The sequence below is a fragment of the Taudactylus pleione genome, unplaced genomic scaffold (assembly GCF_031769625.1).
Source record: "Taudactylus pleione unplaced genomic scaffold, aTauple2 ptg000064l, whole genome shotgun sequence".
In the NCBI taxonomy this organism is placed as follows: domain Eukaryota; kingdom Metazoa; phylum Chordata; class Amphibia; order Anura; family Myobatrachidae; genus Taudactylus; species Taudactylus pleione.
The window spans coordinates 2,178,052-2,200,227 of record NW_028284466.1 but is presented as its reverse complement, the minus strand read 5'-3'; the positions used below and the strand labels follow the sequence as shown (position 1 = coordinate 2,200,227).

Below are 22,176 nucleotides of genomic sequence, written 5' to 3'. Positions count from 1 at the left end.
TTTCCTTTTAGGCTTTCACAAACACATTATTAATCGGGCCTTTCCTGGTCGCTAAAGGCATACAAAGTAACCAGATAAAATGATTTGCTCTAATATGAGCTGAAAAAAGAAAAAAAAACTTCTACCTGGCACATTTGTGATGGTCAGTAAAAGTGGACTCTTTAAGTCTTTCAAATACAAACTAAAGAAACCGCTCTGACAACAGTCAGCAAGTTGGGTTTGTACGTTTCTATTTTCCAGCCCTCGTTTGCTGACACTTCAAAAGAATTTTTTCCCCTCCTGTAACACAATGGTATATTCATGGCAGCGGCCTTTACTCAGGGATTTGAAGTAACTTTTTATTGAAGGCCATCACAAAAGTCTGACTCCTTTTGTTTTATTACATTTTCTCCTCTTCAACAAAATATGCATTTAGTCAGATTCCTGTCTCCAGGTCGGATCAGATGAATTCCGTAGTGAGAGGCTTTGTCATTCCTTTTGAGGCTGGAAAAGGAGCAGGGGAGCAGTTCAGTTTTGGAATTCAGTTCCAGTGAATACACTCTTTAAAAATACTTTTTGTGGAGAAAAATTGTCTAAATGTTGAGAGTCCAAACACCTAAGAGAAATTTGAACTTTAATATTGTTACCATCCGGGCCACACAGTCTAGTGATAGTTATTGTAACCCACCACATCATGATCCAAAAACAATGCAGTTTTTGACGATTATTCTTTTAAGCCTACCTTAGCTGACCACCACACACTCTTCCTGACTGGTCCCAGCCTGCAGCACACCTGAACCAAATACGTTACCTCAGCCCAAGCCAACTCCATGAAACTTATTGGGGGGAGTTAATTTTGTTTTTTTGGGTGATGATAATTAATGGGTGCCTGACAGAGGAATTGTTGTGGGAGCCCATTAACTATCACATTTGCTTCAGATTTAGTAAAACGGCTAAACCTATATAAAGTCCTGGTGAGGACGCCCAAGTTATCCTAAACCCAAAACACAGACTTTTGCACAATTCTGCTCTCCACCTCCGGAGGCCACGTGCAGAAATATCGGCGACAGTGGCTCTTGCGCCTGAATGGAGCAACAATTGTATTGCTCTGCCGGGCACCTGTTAGTTAGGACACCCAAAAAAACAATTGAATTTCCCCCATTGAATGTGTGCAACAACTTCTTCGACATAAGAAATCTGTTATTTAGAATCCAGTAGCAACATCTTCCCTTAAATTGCTAATCTGTCTAGCTTGTATCTAAACACAATTGTTTTATGCGTCAATCATAAAATTAAATGTTAAAGAATAAAAGGAATCTGCCTTATTGTATAGGCCATAAACAATACACACTGTATTAATACAGTTCTGCCTTAAATCATTTGGTTAACTTCTTGGCCAGAATACTCTTTCAAAGAGTTAATGTATTATATATGTAATACTGTATGTGTAATATAAATACATATATGTGTAAATAGGTTGAGTCTCCCATATCCAAAATGCTTGGGACTAGGGGTATTTTGGATATCTGAATATTCCGTATGTTGGCATATTTGCATACCATAATGAAATATCCCGTGTAATGGACCCAACTCTAAACATAGAATGCATTTATGTTTTTTATACACCTTATACACACAGGCTGCAGGTAATTTTATACTAGATTCTCAATAATTTTGGGCTCAAACAGATTGTATACGTACCTGAAATTCATTTATGTTTCATATACACAAAGCCAGAAGGTAATTTTATGCAAGATTTTTTTAAGAATTTTGTGCCTTAAACAAAGTTTGTGTACACTGAACTATCAAAAAGCAAAGGTTTTACTATCTCAGTCATGCTAAATAAAAATTCCGTATTTCAGAATATTTGGATATGGGAGACTCAACCTGTATAGTGATGACTAAAGTAGGTGTTTCTACACTACATATTTGTGTATTTAGTGATCTGCGTCTGTGAACATACTGTACTAATAGATTTTCATGTTGCAGTTACTTTACTAAAGGGGGGCATCCACTAAACGATTTTAGCCCTGTCCAACCTCTAAACGATTTTCCCTTGAATTTTCCCTTGAAATTTGATCTTCCACTCTGAACGATTTGCAAACGATGTGCAAACGATTTGTAAACGATTTTCAAAAGATCTAAGGATAAACGATGTCGTTTCAAACTGTGATTGACAGCTCTCAGCTACAGTGGGCAGATATTTTAGAGGGGTGGGCGTGGCTATACTGAGGGAATAAATAGCTGGCGGCCATTTTACTCATTGCAGTTATGCTCTGTGGCTGGTTTGGTTTATACCTGCTGAACGCTGTTGCATTGCTCATTTGCTGTGGTTTGTTTTTGGCTTGTCTTATTTCTCTTCCTCATGGATCCTTCTTATCGCTATCGTGTGATGACAGCATATGCTGGAGTCATGCTTTTAGCTGATAGGGAGAGGTCTGAGAGACGGAGAAGGGTGCACGCATGCTGGACCAGGGAGTGGTTGCTGCAGAGGGATACTCTGTCGCACATGCCACTGCTGATGGGACTACGTGAGAACAACCCTGATGACTTCCGAAACTATCTGAGGATGGATGACGTCACCTTCCAGGAGTTATTGAGTTTGGTGACGCCCTATATCGAGTGGCAGGATACGAGGATGCGAAGGGCCATACCCCCTGAGGAGAGGCTGATCGCTACCCTGCGGTTCCTGGCGACTGGCACATCCCTTGCTGACTTAAAGTTTGGCACCCTCATCTCTGCGCAAACTTTAGGTCGCATGATTCCGGAGACCTGTCGAGCCATATTTATGGTTTTGAAGGCTGAGTATTTTAAGGTAATCACATTTTATACTGTTCATTTATTAAGTGATCCAGGAACCCATTACCCCCCTCTCCCTTCAGAAATGTGTATGTGCAGGACTCCTAGTATACACATGCAGGTCCCCGCAGTCTGCCCTAATCTGTCACACATCATGTGCTGCAGGACTCCACTATTCCCCCCCCCCTGAAATGTGTAAGTGCAGGACTCAAGAGTAATTTTATTTGCTAAAAAACACTTCACATACCCTATTATAGAAATCTGTTTTAAATTGGAATATAATGGGGTTGATGTATGAAGGCCAAAACCAGTGATACCGCTTCTCCCCGATGTATGATCGGGGGGTCTGGACGGTAATTGATAGGGGCGCTATGTGCCTTTGTCATTATTGGTGCTGCTATCTACAAGATAGCAGCGCCGAGCATAAGGGCCATACCGCATGACCATTCGTCTGGCTGTAGCTGGCGTTATGGTCAGCTACAGCCTGGCGCTAGCCTATGCCCACAACAGGGACAGCGCTGTCCCTTCTGGGGCTGCTGCCGGCTCTAGGGCTGCACATGGGGATCTCGCGATACTGGCGAGAGCCGGCCGGGACAGACACAGTGCATCAGCACTAGGCTGATGCGCTCTGCTCTCCAGCGGTTAGTGCCGGAGGGGGGATTTAAGGCTCCCCTTTCCGTCCCATGAGATGTTCTTACGTCTCATTGGTAATGCTTCTTGCTTCGCCTCGGAAAAGAGGCGAAGCATGAAGCGGTACAGGGGCACGGTAAGTGCCGCTATCATACATCTACCCCAAAGTGTTTAAATCTCTTTTTGCATTTTTTTATTTTTTTTATTTATATTATTTTGTTTTAGTTTCCATCTACCGTGGAGGAATGGCAAACAATAGCTCAGCAATTTGAAGATAAGTGGAACTTTCCAAATTGTGGCGGGGCAATTGATGGGAAGCATGTGCGCATTGTCCCACCAGCTAATAGTGGCTCGCTCTACTACAATTATAAAGGTTATTTTAGCCTTGTGTTGATGGCCATTGTCAACGCCAACTACGAATTCATTTTTATAGATGTGGGTAAAAATGGCCGTGCATCAGATGGTGGATCATTTAAGGACACTGAATTTTACCATCGTATGATCTCTGGAGCCATCAATTTACCGCCTGTTTCACATTGCAAGCATCAATTGAACTTTGTGTTCGTAGCTGATGCGGCCTTTGCCTTAAAGGAGAATGTAATGAAACCCTATCCCCAAAGGGGTTTAACCAAAGAGCGGCGTATCTTTAATTATCGCCTTTCAAGGGCTAGGCGTACTGTGGAAAATTCGTGTGGCATCATGTGCAGCAGGTTTAGAATTTTTTATACACCTATTAATCTGGAAATTTCAAAAATTGAATGGGTAGTAATGGCCTGCTGTGCTCTACACAACTTGTTACGGCGTAAAGCTACATCGCAAACACACTTAGCTACCTCTGTTTTGGAGCGGCCCGATCAAATGGTGAACAATGAACTCTTGCCATCAGTATCCCAATCCAGAGTCCCTCAGGTTGCGTCAGGGCGTGCAAAAGCAATAAGGGAAGAATACCTCCATTTCTTTAATGGTGTAGGTGCCGTGGAATGGCAAGATAATTACATATAATTGTTTATTTTACCCACACTTAATATTTGCAAAATGACAATAAAAGTTTTTTCAAACACTGACTTTTTGGATACTTATTTGAATTAAATTTACTAAAATGTCATTAGATCATGTACCAAAATGTTCCTAATTTAAAGTTGCTTATGCTTTTAGATAAATTCATTTATAATTATTGTGTTATTTTTTTCAAATATTATAAAGTGTTTTTTTTTTAATAAGATTTTGTTTTGGTTTTACAACAACATCTGGATATAATATGGGTATAAAGCAATGATTAGGTGTGAAAATTGTGGCCCTGATTCAGATACGGGCGCTCTGATAGAGCGCTCGATCAGAATCTGGGTTTTTTTTATTTTTTTTTATTAAGTGGCCTCCTGGCCCCTAGCATAGCTGTGGCTGACCACCCACAACTATTGCGAGCGGCCAGGATGATGGTCGCCATGGCGACCATCCCGCTTGCAATGAGACCTTTGTGGTAGGGTCTCGGCCATCGCAAGCCCCAGAGAACTTTCGGCATTAACAGAGCCGGAAGTTCACAAGTGATGTCAGTGGGGCCGCCCCCAGATGGCAGGCGTTCCGGCAGGAAAGCTTCCGTTTGGGCTTCCACCCCCCCCCCGGCCCGCCCGCCAAAGGGGGGCGTGCTGTCACTCAACATCGACAGCACGACCCCTTTGGTGTGAGACCCGGAGCGGCGGATTGCCCGTCGCTAGCCGGGTCTGGCGCATTTGCGCACGACGAAGCCGGCTCCGTGGTGCGCATGGCCAGTGGTCAACCATCGACCCCGTTGCGAGCGCTCCGTGCTTGCGACCTTGTCAGAATCAGGCCCTGAATTCACAAATTATTCAGGGTCAGTATACATAGGATGAATGGTACACATATTCAATTCACACACATTGGTTAATGAAAATCACACCCACAACCAAACATTTATTCTACATGAATGTACCATCAATAAAGAAAAACACAAGACCAGAGTATTGAAGTTGACAATTTTTATAAGTATAAAAAAAAAAAAAAAAATGGACCGGATTCATTGAATATTACCAGGCCAATGAGTGCCTCCTCAGCAGGGACTACTCCAAACATGAGAAGCTTCAGGCACTGAAATAAGTGTAATATACAGTCGGGAGCTAAACAGTGATGTCAACATAAGCAGGGTGAAGAACAAGAAATAGGGTTCAAAAACAGTGTCCATGGGAGCACAAGAAGTATGCAGAAATCAAAACGTTCGGAAAACAGGTGCAAATGAAGTACATTTGCCAAAGTTAAGGCACTGTGTACATGCTCAAATTCAGCCTTGACAAAGAACCAAAGAAAAAGAAGTGTCAAATTTTTGAATCACTTAAAAAAACCGAACTCTAAAAAATATCTAATAATTAAAATAAATCTCATCATCGGCCTCCAGCGTGGCATGTGCACTCATCCATGATGAGCGCATTTCACTGCTGGATGTGGTGGGAATGGGAACTGGTGTCTGTGGGGCGCCCGACGCATGATAGGTGAGGGGATGTGACGGAGGAGGAATTGGCCTTAGTTGGGACGCGGGTCTATGAGGTGGGATAGGGAAATTGTCAGAAGACAATGGGGTGGGCTGCGCCATCATATATGACCCTATGTTACTATGCTCGTCCAATTTTCCATCGTGAGCTAGTAACAGAGCGTTATATATAATACGCTTGAAATGATGCAGCTGGTTATGAGCCATGCTGTCCATTTCGTTGCCGATGTGAGCTGCAAAAGTTTGATTTGGACCGGGGGTGCATGTAATACCTCCTCCGCGTGACTCAAAAATCTGTCACTTCTTGACGGGCCAGAGGATGGAGTTCTGGAAGGCGTCCTCCTCTTCTTGGCGGGTGCTGCCACTGCCGGCCTCTCGATTCTAGACTCCATAACCTCTGTGGTCTCGCTGGTTGAAGGGACAGGATTCACATCCTCCTTTGGAAAAATGACAAAAAAATAATAAAAGTATTTAGCTATTAACAAAATAAACATACATACAGTGTCTTACAAGTTGTTTTTTAATTAAAAAATCACAACATTTGGAGCATCACCATCCTGTCCATCCTAGCAAAAAATTATACACTATGGGCCTGAATCAGACCCGGACGCAAGTGGTGAGCGCTCGCAATGGGGTCGATGGCGGCCCAGAGCGCATGCGCACGACAGAGCCGGCTCCGTCGTGCGCATGCGTGAGACCCGGACAGCGACGGCCACTCAGTCGCTCCGGGTCTCGCAACAAAGGGGTCGTGCTGTCGATGTTGAGTGACAGCACGTCCCCTTTGGTGGGCGGGCCAAGGGGGTGACTGCCCAAACGGAGGCGTTCCCATGTGAACGCCTACCGTTTGGTGCCGCCCCACTGACATCACGAGTTATGTCAGTGGGAGAGATTTTGGCTCTGTTAGAGCCGAAATCTCTCAGGTGCTTGCGGCCAAGAGACCCTACCACAAGGGTCTCGTCGCAAGCCCGATGGTTGTGATGGTCTTGACCATCGCGACCATCATGGCCGCTCGCTATAGTGGTCCTGATTCAGAGCTAGCAATCTGTCGCAGCGAGCGGCTCTGAATCATGGCCAATGTCCAATTAAAAAATACAATAGTTTAATGGCATACCTGGTCCTGCCCCTCCACATTCTCCACGAGGGTCTCTTCTTCCTCGGGAACCAGCGAAGACCGCGCCCGTGTCTTTGGCTCTTGGTCAAGGACGAATTTGAGCAAGTCATAGTACCATAATTTTGGCTTTGACTTCATCTGCACCTGCTCCCGAATGTTTTGAATCTTCATACTACTTGTGCTCCTTCAGGAACACTGTTCTCAACCCCTGGATCTTGTTCTTCACCCAGTCTATACCAACATCACTGTCGCACTCCCGACTGTATGCTAACAACTTCTTCAGTGCCTGAAGCTTGACGTCACGATTGGAGTAGTCCCGATCTGCGTGCTTCCAAAGGCACTCATTGGCCTGGTAGATCTCAATGAACCCGGTCACAAACGCTCTGGATTGAGTTCCAGTCATGTCTGCAAGTGAGAAAAATAAAATAAAAAAAAAATAAATAAAAAAAATGCATTATCGTATGCAGCCTCTCCCCCCTATGGCCTTTATGCAGCCTCTCCCTATGGCCTTTATGCAGCCTCTCCCCCCATGCCCTTTATGCAGCCTCCCCCTATGCCCTGTCTGCAGCCTCTCCCTATGCCCTTTATGCAGCCTCTCCCCCCATGCCCTTTATGCAGCCTCCCCCTATGCCCTGTATGCAGCCTCTCCCCCCTATGCCCTGTATGCAGCCTCTCCCCCCTATGCCCTGTATGCAGCCTCTCCCCCCTATGCCCTGTATGCAGCCTCTCCCCCCTATGCCCTGTATGCAGCCTCTCCCCTATGCCCTGTATGCAGCCTCTCCCCCTATGCCCTGTATGCAGCCTCTCCCCCTATGCCCTTTATGCAGCCTCTCCCCCTATGCCCTTTATGCAGCACCCCCTATGCCCTTTATGCAGCACCCCCTATGCCCTTTATGCAGCCTCTCCCCCTATGCCCTTTATGCAGCACCCCCTATGCCCTTTATGCAGCACCCCCTATGCCCTTTATGCAGCCTCTCCCCCTATGCCCTTTATGCAGCACCCCCTATGCCCTGTATACAGCCTCTCCCCCTATGCCCTGTATGCAGCCTCTCCCCTATGCCCTGTATGCAGCCTCTCCCCCCTATGCCCTGTATGCAGCCTCTCCCCCCTATGCCCTGTATGCAGCCTCTCCCCCTATGCCCTGTATGCAGCCTCTCCCCCTAAGCCCTGTATGCAGCCTCTCCCCCTAAGCCCTGTATGCAGCCTCTCCCCCCTATGCCCTGTATGCAGCCTCTCCCCCCCATTGCCCTGTATGCAACCTCTCCCCCCATGCCCTGTATGCAGCCTCTCCCCCCTATGCCCTGTATGCAGCCTCTCCCCCCTATGCCCTTTATGCAGCCTCCCCCTATGCCCTTTATGCAGCACCTCCATGCCCTTTCTCCAGCACCCCCCCCCACAGTATGCCCTTTACACTGCACACCCCCAAGTACCTCTATGCAGCACCCTCCAAGTGCCACACCCCGTTTGTGTGCCCCCTCTTTTACCCCTTCCCAGTGCCAGTCCCCAGGGAGTGCTACATTGGTGGACAGTGGTGTACAAATAAATACTTACCGATCTTCTATTTGGGATCCGCGTGGTCCTCCAAATGCTGCCTCTTGTCAGACGCTCCGTCAGGGCAGAATAATAAACAAAATGGTGGTGTGGGAGTGTCAGGGAGTGGTTCATCGTTTGATCGTTCACCCTGAACAATGTGCAAACGATGTGTAAACGATGTGCAAACGATCTACAAGCGATATAGAAGCGATCAAGTGAAATTGACCTGCATGTTCACTCGATGGAGGAGACGATCACACGACCAGCGGGAGCGCGCATCGTGAGAAACTATTTCTGCACGATGTGTAAACGATTTTTAAACTATTTTTAAACGATTGAACGATAACGATATCGTTATCGTTCAATCGCCTGCTAAAATCGTTTAGTGGATGCCCCCCATAAGAATTACCATATGTATGTTTGCTCTTCTATACGGACATTGTTCTGGAAGCTCACTAGACTAAATATTTGCTATGAATATTACATGGTAAGCTAACGGGTATAGGAAAAAGCCTTCTGATGAAAAAAATTTAAAAAATAAATCATCTAACACTGATAAGCGGCACCATTAAATATTCAAGTTAGGTGTAATGGTTCTGATCAGACACCCTGTTCATCCCTTTGTCAAGTAAGCATCACCTCCAATGTCTTTCTAAAAAATGATTAAAGTTTACCTTTCAGAAAAACTTTAGTAATTTACATTGGTATATGGGTCGCAATTTGAGATTTTCTTTATAGTAAAGATTCCAACTAAACTTTCTCGTTCTTGGCTTCATTAATGGCTGAGCTTCTGCCAGAATAGATTTCCTGCTTTAACAAAATGTACAGTTTGTATTGGAATCCTAGTGACTAAACTTCACAAAGTGGCCTTTCAGTAAAATATTCAGCCTTACAGAAGGGATTTTTTTTTTTTTTTTGCAAACAAGCTCCATTTATAGAAGATAAACTTAAAGGCAGAAGTGTTGCAAAAACTTTTGACTGTTTCAGACACAAACTGCATCTAGCTCTCCCCTGTATCCATGCTTTACAGTAGATTGGTGGTTCTGTGCAGTCACTATCGGCAGAGATGCTCCAGGGTTGAATAAAATTGGATTTAAAAAAAAAATAAAATTAAAAGTGGATTTATTTGATTTTAAATCAATTTTTTTTGTTTTAAATAGGATTTTTTTATTCATTTTTTTTTTTTTTTAAGTAAACTTTAAATTTTTAATTTTTTAATAAAAAATCCTATTTAAATCAAATCCATTTTTGATTGATTTATTTATTTTAAATCCATTGCTGATCGTGGCCCCTGTGAGGCACTTGAATTTGTTTGTGGTACATTTTAATCTGGTTCAACTACTGCATCCAGACTTGGTATGATTTGTAGCCTTGAGCTCTTGTGCATTTTACGCAAGAGGTTCACGATTCTTAAAGACCTTAAATTAACCTGTAATAAAAGGTATGTTTTTATTTTGTTTGTAGAGTCCATGTTAATGGTAGCTGAAAGATTAGAGGGTCCATTCAACATTGAAACTGTCATGGACCCAATCGATGTGAAAATCTCAGATGCCATCATGAATATGCAGGAAAACAGCATGCAGGTGTCAGAGAAGGTTTGTCGCTAAAACTATATTTTAGTTTTTCCTCTATACACACAATGTCCCATTCTCCTCTCATTATGTGTATAATCACACTTAGGGGTCTATTTATCAAGCAGTGAACCAGTGGAGAAGTTGCCCATAGCAACCATTTCAGCTTTCAAGTAGCATTTACCAACTACAGTCTATAATAAAATAGGTAGGAGCTGATTGGTTGCTATGGGCAACTTCTCCACTGGTTCACTTCTCCACACTTTTCACTGCTTGATAAATAGACCCCTTTTATCTCTTACTTCATCCTTCTATTCTCTAGCTGCATCCTCAACATAACTATCTATAATCTTAATATATCTTTGGTATTACCATCTGTTGTTCAATTACGCATCTGTTACTGCATCCTCTGTACACCCACTTGCCATCTGTTACTACTGCACCCTTGGTACACCCATATGTCATCTTACTACTGCACCCTTGGTACACCCATATGTCCTCTGTTACTACTGCACCCTTGGTACACCCATATGTCATCTTACTACTGCACCCTTGGTACACCCATATGTCCTCTGTTACTACTGCACCCTTGGTACACCCACATGTCATCTGTTAATACTGCACCCTTGGTACACCCATATGTCATCTGTTACTACTGCAGCCTTGGTACACCCACATGTCGTCTGTTAATACTGCACCCTTGGTACACCCATATATCATCTGGTAATACTGCACGCTTGGTACACCCATATGTCATCTGTTACTACTGCACCCTTGGTACACCCACATGTCATCTTACTACTGCACCCTTGGTACACCCACATGTCATCTTACTACTGCACCCTTGGTACACCCATATGTCATCTTACTACTGTACCTTTGGTACACCCACATGTCATCTGTTACTACTGCACCCTTGGTACACCCACATGTCATCTGTTACTACTGCACCCTTGGTACACCCACATGTCATCTGTTACTACTGCACCCTTGGTACACCCACATGTCATCTTACTACTGCACCCTTGGTACACCCATATGTCTGTTGGTACTGTACCTTTGGTACACCCACATGCAGTCTGTTACTACTGCACCCTTGGTACACCCATACTGATGTGCACTCTGTGTTATTGGTTACCATAGCTGGCACTGCCATTAAGCAACCAATGGCTAGGGGACACTTAAGCTGAATGTGTGACATAATGTTACTGAGGAAACTGGTTTCATGCCCCTGCAGAGCCGGCCCCTGACTTTTGATTGCGGCTGCTGCTTTTCTGTCTATGATGGACTGGGAGTTGACACTTGGCTATGATGTCACTGTCAAGCGCCACACACTGTCTGATGAATTGTGGATGCATCCTCCACCTTTCAATTCTTATGGTAAGAAGCAGTTTAGTATGGGTGCCACTAGTGACTATGGGTGCCACTATTGAGTGTGGCCCTACTTCTTAGTTTTGGAGCTGCTACTAGAGTGTCTACAGTGATCATTCCGGCCCTTTCAGTTATGGTTACACTCAGCACATCAGTGTGTTATATCAGTTGCTGCTGCTCCCTAGGCATTAGGATGCAATTTTGCACGATAACCAAGATAACCAATTATAATAAAGGAGTTCCTTATAATCTTAATGTTCTTTGTTACATTTAGTAATGATATTTGTACAGCCCAACACTCTTAAACTGGCTTTCCATTGTGATTTTATTTGATAGGTGTTCCAGGGATGTGGACAACCTAAGCCTGGGCGAGTTTCACGCTCTGTGTCAGAAAGTAACATCAACCATCGCTTTAGGGCCTATAGTGAAGAAGAACGGCCAACAACTGCTGCTGGGACAAATTTGGACAGACTGGTGAGCTCATTTTCTTTTTTACCTTAGTTTATTTTTTTTTTGTGCTCTTAATCAATTTCTTTGGTTCAAACATGATTTTGGTTTGTTTGCAGTAGCTGAACTTGTGGCTCTTTTAATGTGTGCTTGTGGCTTTTTTTTTTTTTCCTTTTTGGCTTTTTATATGCAAATATAACCTTTATCCTGTGCCTAGTTGTTTCTTAGATAAGCTCTGCTAGCAAGTCAACCTTGCAATTACGGTACCTGTCCTGCAGTGTTTTGTCATCTTTGGGGGAACGAGCAAGTGCAGCCCCCTTCCCCACTGCCGCAGCATCTGGCTCCTGTCAGTGATTTGAATAGGGCTGCGTGATAAGGTATTAGTGCTTCTCTGTTCAAACTTCATGACCTCCAGATTGTGGTGCACCAGTAGGGTCTGGAAATTAATGAATAATTGCATAGGGCCCACCCAATGAAAATGGTGAGTGTGCAGGAAAGGTATGTGCTAGATAAACCTTGCTGTAGAGCGCATCTAGCAAAGAAACATAACGTACAGGTTGTATTTCTAAAACAGACATTTAACCATCTTAAAAAATCACCCTCAAAGATGGACTTTACCTCTTTTTTAAATGTCTTTTCTAAATAAATGCTCTGTTAACAGGTGTCTGATGTGAAACAGAAGTTGAAGACTGCCAAAAAGTTTTGGTCTTCTTTACCCAGTAGCATCTGTAAAAACAACTGGACGTCGGGCGTTAGTGAGGATGACTGTTGGAATGGCAGCGACAAGAGCGGGTTTGTGTTCTGCTCTGTGAAGTCTGTGTCTTCGGATTTACAGCTTTTTAATAAAAAAAGACAGGGAAATGTGTTGATTATGGGCTTGATTCAGAATTGTACGCTAATGCCACCGCTGCGTATGTGGACGCAGCTGCGATGCAAAAAAATGCAAATGCCGCAGCCGCCAGAAAATGCCCACCTGCGGCTTTGTGAAGCATCTACGTAAAATGTTGCAGCATCCGATTACAGACACACTGCATCGGTCTTAGGGTGCAACGCCTGCGATCCCGTATGCAAGAAATATGGCTCCGGCGTCTTAATACCCATTAAGATTAAGAGCCCCCCCACCCCATTTGAAACTGTAGCGACACTCCTGTGTTCTTTGCCGTCACTCCCTGCTTCCTCCCACAAACGCTCCCTGACGGTCAATAATACTGCAAGTAAATAGTTGCTGCGACTACGGTAATGTACCTTGACGTATGTGCAGGTTGCCAATTGCTCAACTGCGAAAACATCGGCAAATCATACAACTGTGAATCAAGCCCTATGCCCGTATCTTGTTTCTATGTTGGATTTACTTATCCACTACTAGCTGAAAGGAGGATCAAGGGTCTTTTTATTAATTTTTTGGCACGTTGCAGGCAATATCACATGACTTTTAGAATACTAGTGTGATTTCCTCTAACTTACAAACGTATTGCAATCTCTGTCTTCTTGCTGAGAACCTCTGTGTACCTCACCAGCACTGTGCCAGGATTTTCCAACAACCTTATTTCTCTCCTGTATTGATTCAGACCACATTGTTTATCAAACACTCAATTTTGGCATAGTAATGTTTGATGTTCTACACTGCGTACTAATGGACTTCGAATTACAGTGTGTGATTTTATTGTACCATATTTTTGTTTCCTATGATGGTTTTTTATGTATTCCAGGTATTTGTACGCCGTCATGGGCAATGGTCTAGCAAGTCAGATTAATAATCCAGACGTGCAAGTGGACATCACAAAGCCAGACATGGTCATTCGCCGGCAAATCATGGCACTACGTGTTATGACAAACAAGATGAAGAGTGCCTACAATGGGAATGATGTGAATTTCATTGACATAAGTAAGCATCGTTTTGTTGGAAGACGGAGATAACACACAAATATTTCTGGATTGCTCAAAAACATTATTTGTAATAGTGAGTAACGAAATAATTCCACACAAATACAGATTCTAAAATAAATGACAATGCTTTTACTTAAAGACAGCTTAATCATACATATATTTTGCCAGTGCAGAGTTACAACAAAAAACATAAATTATACCAACAGCAGTAGGGAATACTTTTAAAATACATTTGTGACACCCAGTACAGAATAGCAGGATAGCAGTCAGTCAATATTTCATACATCGGTAACGGCACCCCCGACCCTCGTTCTGTGCTCTCCTCTGTTCTCCGACTGCTCCCTCCTCCCTCTCTCTCAGCTCATTTTTATACCTTAATTTTGTTTATACCTCCAATTAATCCAATGAGTCCAATTAATCTAATAATTGTACGTGCTACGTCTTCATTGGTCATCTGTGCTTTAGACATAATATTGAAATAATTCCATGTTCTTTCTGTTCCCATGTAGAAATCTGACATGGTCGTGCATTTAGCCTTCATTTCTGCTTATTGCAATTAAATGCTATCTCAGTTAGCTAATTTGTTAATATAAAAACTGAGACTGTCAGCTGTTCTGTGCATATTAAAACTTGTACATTTTAAACCCATAATTCTTATTGCTTTAACAATGTATATAGCAGTTTAACCTATACATTTCTCCACAGTTAATCACATCTGCAGAGAAATAAAACACTAATCTCTACACCGTTTTTAATACATCATCTAACATACTTTTAGCTAAAATATAAAACAAAATGGCTATTGCATGAGACACACACTTGCCTACTTTAGAGAGGAAAGGGAAGGCCTGATCCTCTCTAGGCCTGGGGCCATTCGACGTGTGCGGCCTTCCGCAACTCGCACAACAAATATAAATATATATATATATTTTTTTTTTTTTCTTTTCTATATGCTCTAAATTGCAGTGCAGGAATATAAAGTAACCTCAGCATGCATATACTTGTGAGTTGCTGAATGAATATGTACGTCCACATATTCCTGTTTTAGCAACTGTTTAATAACCATTTAAGTTTGTAAACGATCAGATCTATTTTTGTTCAAATTTTTGTAGTTTAAATAGTTTATCGGACTTATTTAAATTTTGAGGGGAGGAGACGCTCACTGCCATAAAGGAAGACTTTATGATAGACTATACAGCATAAACTCCCTCCTTCTTTATACTTTTTTTTTTTTTTCTTTCTCAAAACTAGCAATGACAAGTGAGCAGTGTTAAACTCCTTTAGCCACTTAACTGGCTCGGTCGCATGTGATGTGACTGCAGACAGCTGGGGTTTAGCTGGCACAGTCACATCCCATGTGACCATGCTGTCCCACTCACCTGGATTTTAAGGAGGAAATCCATTTTGCACATGTGCAGAATGGATTTCCTCCTCGTCTAGTGATGCAGCTGTCTTTTTGGCTGATCTCTACAGAGAGCTGTTGCAGGGCACACTGATGATCAAATCCCCCATAAAAAGCGCTCTGCAAGATTGTAGTTTGAGAGGTGGGTTGGTGGGTTAATGTCATAGAGTTAGGGGTATTGCCCCACATATTAAATTTGGAGGGCAGGAAATTCTCTTGGAGATCTGGTAACACTCTGGGATTGGGAGGTACGATTGCGAGACATCCCCAGTCATTTTTTAAATGAAATATTTAAAAATACATTTTACATTTAATGAATAAAAAAGGAAGACCCATTTCCATACGGTTTTCATGTGAAAATTTAGCCAGTTAAGTGGTTAAAAGTTTAACATCGTTGTACAATAGATGCACTGTCAGCCATATCGGACACATTTGTTTTTGTTCCTATTACTGTATAACCAACAAAATGACAATTTTAATTTGATATTTATTTTTTATTGGACATTTGGCTGAGTTGCACCAAATAGGATCATCTACTACAATATTCTAAATATATACAGCGCCTTGCAAAAGTATTCACCCCCCTTTGCATTTTTCATGTTTTGTTGCCTCACAACCTGGAATTAAAATGGATTATTTGAAGGTGTGCTTCATTTCATTCACAGAACATGCCTACAACTGTGAAGTTGTGGTTTTTTTTTTTATATTGTAAATCAAACAAAATTTAGGACAACAGAAAACTTCAGCGTGCATAACTATTCACCCCCCTAAAGTCAGTACTTTGTCGAGCCACCATTTGTGGCAATTACAGCTGCAAGTCACTTTGAATAAGTCTCTATGAGCTTACCTCATCTTGCCCCTGGGATTTTTGTCCATTCCTCAAGGCAAAACTGCTCCAGCTCCTTCATGTTGGATGGTTTCCGCTTGTGAACAACAATCTTCATGTCTGACCACAGATTCTCAATTGGATTGCCCATCTGTGAGTTTTGGTGCGCGGCCATCTCTTGGCAGGTTTGTTGTGGTACCAAGTGATGATGATGGATTTGATGATGCTCCTGGGGATCACCAAAGATTTGGGTATATTTTTTTTATAACCCAAACCAGAATTGTACTTCTCAACAACTTTGTCCCTGACTTGTTTGGAGGTCTCCTTGATCTTCATGGTGTGATGTCTATTGCTTAGTGGTGTTGCAGCCTCTGGGGCCTTTCAGAAAAGGTGTGTTTATACTGACAGAACATGTGACACTTAGATTTCACACAAGTGGACTTCATTTCACTAATTATGTGACTTCTGAAGGTAATTGGTTGCACCAGAACTTTTGAGGGGCTTCATAGAAAAGGGGGTGATTTACATATGCACATGCCAATTTTCAGAATTTAATTTATAAAGATTCTTTTTTTATATATATTTTTCTCATTTCACTTCACCAAGTTAGACTATTTTGTGCAGATCTATCACATAAAATGCAGATTAAAAAAAAAAAAATACAGCATGTAATATAACAAAAAAGGTAAAAAGCCAAGGGGGTGAATACTTTTGCAAGGCACTGTATTTCTAACCATTCTCTGCTTTGATTTTGCAGGTGATGAGAACAGCGGAGAAGGTAGTGGTGGCAGTGGGGACTGTGATCCACGAAAGTGTACCGATGACATTGTCTTCAAAGCAACAGAAGGGACAAAAACTGGGGAGATTCATCCAAAGATTAATTACGGCGGCGATAAATCTGTGAAACTGCCCAATGCAGCTCGGACCAACACTGCTTCGCTCCTAGTCCTCGTTCCATGTATCATGCTCTTTGTGAGACAGAGGAGATAATGGAAGCTGATTTTACACCCTTAGCAAGATAAAAACAAGAGACTTACTACAAAACGGAAAATGCACCTTTTCCACTTTAGATCCATCGAACAATTTTTATATCTTTGTAAGTTAATGGACAAAGGTGTATTGTTTTTTTAACACATTGCCACAGGGTCAAGTGCTGGGTCTATTTGTATTCACTTCACTTACTCTTTTGGACCTATCCAGAATGTCAAAAGTTATAGTGGCAAACAGACATGTATATACAGATGTGTAGGTAGCTATGATTTAGTGTTTTATCACCTTTCCATGTCCTTAATCCCAGGGTCACGTCTAGGCATGTAACAATTTATTTTTTATTTTTGTCAAGTGTTATCTGTACAGAAGCTAATTTTATTTATCATGTTATCATTTGGGGGGAAAAATGACCAAGCGCAGCCAACAGTTAAGCTTTTTATAGTGAAATATCATGGTTTTAATCTCTTTTCAGAGTAGGGTCATTGGTTTCCATCTAATGTAGAATAATCGGTCATGATGTATTCGGTACATTGGCCAAGTGTCAGCTGTTCTGTTTAGGTGGAATACTATTCTGATATAATCATATTAATGACTGGCACAAGCTAATAGTCTCTTCTCTATTTACACTAAGATACTTCAGTTAGGTTAATCAACTTTGCTGAATACATACTTGTTGTAATGCTACTACAACATTCTACAGCTTTTTCTATCACTTTAGCTTTATATCGGTTTGTGTAACTTATAGGTGGTCACCATGCAGATATGCACCACTATGTGCGTTGTGTGGCACAGAAATACAGTTCAGTGAACTTATCAACTTATGTTTCAAGAAGTGTTTGTTGTTTAGCGTTTGCTGCTGCAGAGAAATGTAGTATTCAGATATGTTATGTGGATGAATTCAAACGTCATTTCCCTACTTTTCCACACCCATAAGTTTTCAGATTTATTGTGGCTTTTTGGTTGGGCAGATGATTGCTGGATGCTGTGGAATTTTAACAGTACCTGCTTATAAAATATTAGTATTACATTGTATAATTCATTCAATGAAATATTTTTTATACCATCTCATCTTTATTAATTTCAGAAGTTCACACATTTCTTTATGAAATGTTTATGGAATCAATCTATGTAAATGTGACCCACAGCGAGGGGATGTAATTTTTTTTAATATATATATATATATATTTTTTTTTTGTACAAAGTTAGGTAAACCTACTGTTCTATTGAAGAGTCCGATCTTTGTGAATCTAAAATAAACACGTTTTTAACAATCTCATTCATGAATAAGGTACCAACAGGATACGAACAGGATATTCAAATACCAACAGGGTTTTTTGGGGATAATTTTCTTAGTCATGAGTTAAACCATTATTTATTAAAATGTTCATAGCAAGGAATTTTTTCTTCAAGTTAAAAAGCAAACTGTAAAAAAAAAATTACGCAAAAAAATGTTGGAAAGAGAAATTGTAAATAACTGATGGGAGAAGTGGGAAAATGTGCCGATACTTAGTAACTACCTCAATTCTGAGGAATTTCCTTTTTTACTTTGAGGGCTCTAATTTTTAGTAGGAGTGAGTCTGTTCTCCATAGTATAACTAGAAGCACTAGCCTTTTTGGATTGCTTTTTAACATACATCGCTGAATTTGTTCCATCTGTTTCTTTGAGACCTCCTGGCTGCTATAAGGCACAGATAGCACCCTGAATATATTTTTTTAATTTTGTTAATAGTTATGCAAACATCTTAACACTGTCATTTCACCCCTGATTTAGGGGAAAAAATTATTTATTGACAATGGTATTTTGGGTGTATCCATTAGGTGTGAGCGTCTAGTTTGGCTAGATCAGTCATATTTTTTTCCCCACTTTTCTTTCTCCAGATATCTGTGCAAGCTAGTTTAAAGCAGGACAGTTTTTAGTCAAGTATTAGAATCTTCTGTCAACAGCCAACTACTCCTTATTTTAAAAAGTAGAAAGCAGAAGCATGTGTTAAAGGTAATCAATTGTATTTGCTCTAGTTCTAATGCCAATTAACAGATCATTATCCTATACGATATTGGAATCCACAACACTAATAATTGTGACCCATTCAAAGTTAATACAGCTGATGTTTGTAGAACAACAATAGCTGGTGTTTAGCTGGCTGGTAATTTAGAAAACCAAATCGTTCTCTTAAGTTTATAAACCATGAGAACTAAACTGTGTGATCATAATGTGCTTAAACATGCTAAACATTTTTAGTATGATCACTAGTTTTCGAATACTCGTTCTCACTGCTTTATGCTTTTACTTTAAAAGTTTTAAAAAAAATGGTTTTTTCAACTGTAATCTATGGTATATGTTGTAATTGCAGTCTGCCACCATTTTAAATTGTGTGAAGTTTTTTTTTAAGTGACATTTTTATAATTCATTTAGACAAACAAATATAATTATTACACCTGAAAACACAGGACTTTAAAATGGTTCTGTTTTTACTTTTTATTTTTTCATTTTTTACATTTTAATATGCAATAATGTATCAAATATTTCTGAATTTAATTATTAAATATAGTGAACTGCTTATTTTGTGTTAATGGTTAAGATGTCTCCATATTTGAGAGAGTATCATTAACAGCTATTATAATTTGAAGGTTATAGATTGTTGGCATCTATGGAAATATGAGGGAGAAACTATTTGGTCTATAATATCCATATCTGCCTATGTTAGTATTTATTTAAACTATGAAGGAAAGAGCAAGTAGTTATATAATAATCTATGATAAATTAGGAGTGCAAAAATTAATTGTATAATAGTCAACCAGAAACCTGTTAATACAAACTCACTAACTAAAAACTTCAAAAATGTTACCAACTGCAGACTCTCCGCCGCTATATATAGCAGCACACACTTATACTTGCCCAGCGAGAATATAGATGTGTACATTATCCAATTTTGTTTTCCTTTTGTTTCTCTCATTTCTTTTGCTATCAGGAGGTGGTGGATAGAGCAGACATAACAGCCAGTATGATGATCTAATGTTATCATGAATAACTGGTCTTTCTGCCTTAATGTATTTTTGTTAAATAAATGTGCCTTTATAATGTAGAAAAAAAAGTGCTTTTAGTGGCTGTCATGCTTTATAAGAACCTTTTTATAAAGAGAAGCCATTTTTATATATATATAAATATATAACATGTACATAGCTTTGTGGGGCATACATATTTGTGGTTTGCTATAAAGCCATACTGATTACAGATTTGCCTTTTTTATTATAGCATTTTGTTACCAAAAAATGTGTACATCTAAACTTTTGGACATTTTTTTAAATATTTTTTTTTCCCCTCTGCCTGACAAAAAAAAATAATGAACCTCAAATGTGAATTGTTTGGGATGCATGACTGCTATGCCCCATGTTTTCTTCCACATTTATTTTTTTTCTATTTTCTATGTGCACTAAAAATGAAAAAAGTTGCATTTCTGTGGTGTTTATGCACATCTATATCAACTTTTTTCCCAAATGTATTTGCACAAGACAAAACCTGACACAGTTACTTAGTAACTATAAAATAATTTAGTAAAGGAAGACTGTCTATGCAGGGTTTTGTAATTATTTAGGTTTATCGGAAACAATTTAATATGTCCCGAGAAGCACAGGGTTGTGTTGGTTAAGCAGTTGTACTTGCTAAATTATATAAATGTGTAATTATATTTGGGTCACACTAATTAATCTGGAAGCTTTATTTTAATATTTTCCCTTATTTCATACATATTTGTATGTTAAACTGGTTGGCTGCCAGCTCTAGTTAAGTCAAGGAACTTAAACCTTCGTTTTGTAGGTTCTATTCCTTTATCCCCCACCCCCAACAAAAACAGGTGGAAGTTTGCAGCTAAATGGGCAAAGCAGGAACACGCTTATATATTGTATATTTTTATATGATCATTAGTGCACAAACAACTGTACACAAATCATAAAAATAATAGCAAAAAAGTTCCCTAGCTTTTGCTTCCTGTTAATTGCAAGGTGTATGCACCAAATTATTATTTGTGCCTAAATTTTAGATCTTAGTTGTTGTTTTTTTATACTTATGCAAATAAGTTCTTAGGCAAGCAAGCTAACCGATTGAATATTGTTTGTTTTTTTCTGTTCTCTTTATATGTACAGTCCTTACGTATGTCATAAAATAATAAATTGGGACAGATTATTGCATATCCCATTTATTTGATTTATTTGGTCATTTCATTGTTTCATTTGTGTCTTTTTATCGGTTGTTATGTGCATGTTGTACAATGTTATTGTTATCGAGTTCCTGGCATTAAACACCCAAGCATTATGCTCCACCAGACAATTAAATAAACGAAAATACATTTTCTTTTGGTGTGACAGTTTTTATTTTTTGGACCAGGGAAGCTCAATCAGAAGGAAGAGTTGTTACCATACCTTCCTTTATTTATAAAATTTTATGACACAGATTGTTGTAAGAATTTTCATTTAGTTTTTTTTAGATAGTAATCCTACTCTTCAGCAAATCACTATTGGGAACACAGCTAAGACGCCCATGTCAAAATGCATCAGAGCACACTACTACAGCTTCTGTACTCATTCCACCTAGCAGTGACTGGTAACCCCGATTGTTGCAAAACAGAGTTCTTTAAGACCACCCACCACTCCTGACAACAGGCGCAGACTCCCGCACCACCAGCGGAAGCAGTGGTGAGATTACACTCCACAAACTTTTAGAATGTATTAACTATTCTGGTCAGTATCATTCCTGTGGGTACGGGGTTATTGAAAGCCTGAGTACTGAGCCTGGGAAACCAGTTTACATATGACTGCCATCTATCAGGATGCTTATAAAGTGAAGCACAAATTGTTATTAGCAGTATATAATGTTCATTATTGCTGCCACTCACAGAGATACTTATGACTCTACCACTTGTATTTACAAATACACACCTGGCCAGCGACTTTGTGTCTTCCTACTCGGCAATCTTCTTTTCTTAGTTGCTGTCAGAACAACGCTGCCAACGAAGTGTCAGAATGTAGTGTGCAATGCTGTCTGAGCATATCTGTTTAACCCGTGGGCCCCAATTGCCAGAAAACTTTTTTTATTTTTTTTATTCACTGCGTAATAAATAGAGCACATAGCATAGT

At 40.5% G+C, this 22,176-nt stretch overlaps 1 protein-coding gene across 1 annotated transcript in view; it reads left to right on the top strand.

The window, feature by feature from the left end:
- Positions 1 to 21,394, top strand: part of GPC4 (glypican 4) — a 118,386-nt gene extending 96,992 nt beyond the window's left edge. Inside the window, exons 5-9 of the mRNA XM_088465746.1 lie at positions 10,017 to 10,147; positions 11,831 to 11,968; positions 12,603 to 12,733; positions 13,651 to 13,826; positions 16,814 to 21,394. Coding sequence (XP_088321872.1) covers positions 10,017 to 10,147; positions 11,831 to 11,968; positions 12,603 to 12,733; positions 13,651 to 13,826; positions 16,814 to 17,046 — 809 coding nt within the window. The 3' untranslated portion in view covers positions 17,047 to 21,394. The remainder of the gene's footprint in view (positions 1 to 10,016; positions 10,148 to 11,830; positions 11,969 to 12,602; positions 12,734 to 13,650; positions 13,827 to 16,813) is intronic.
- The last annotated feature ends 782 nt before the right edge of the window (positions 21,395 to 22,176 follow it).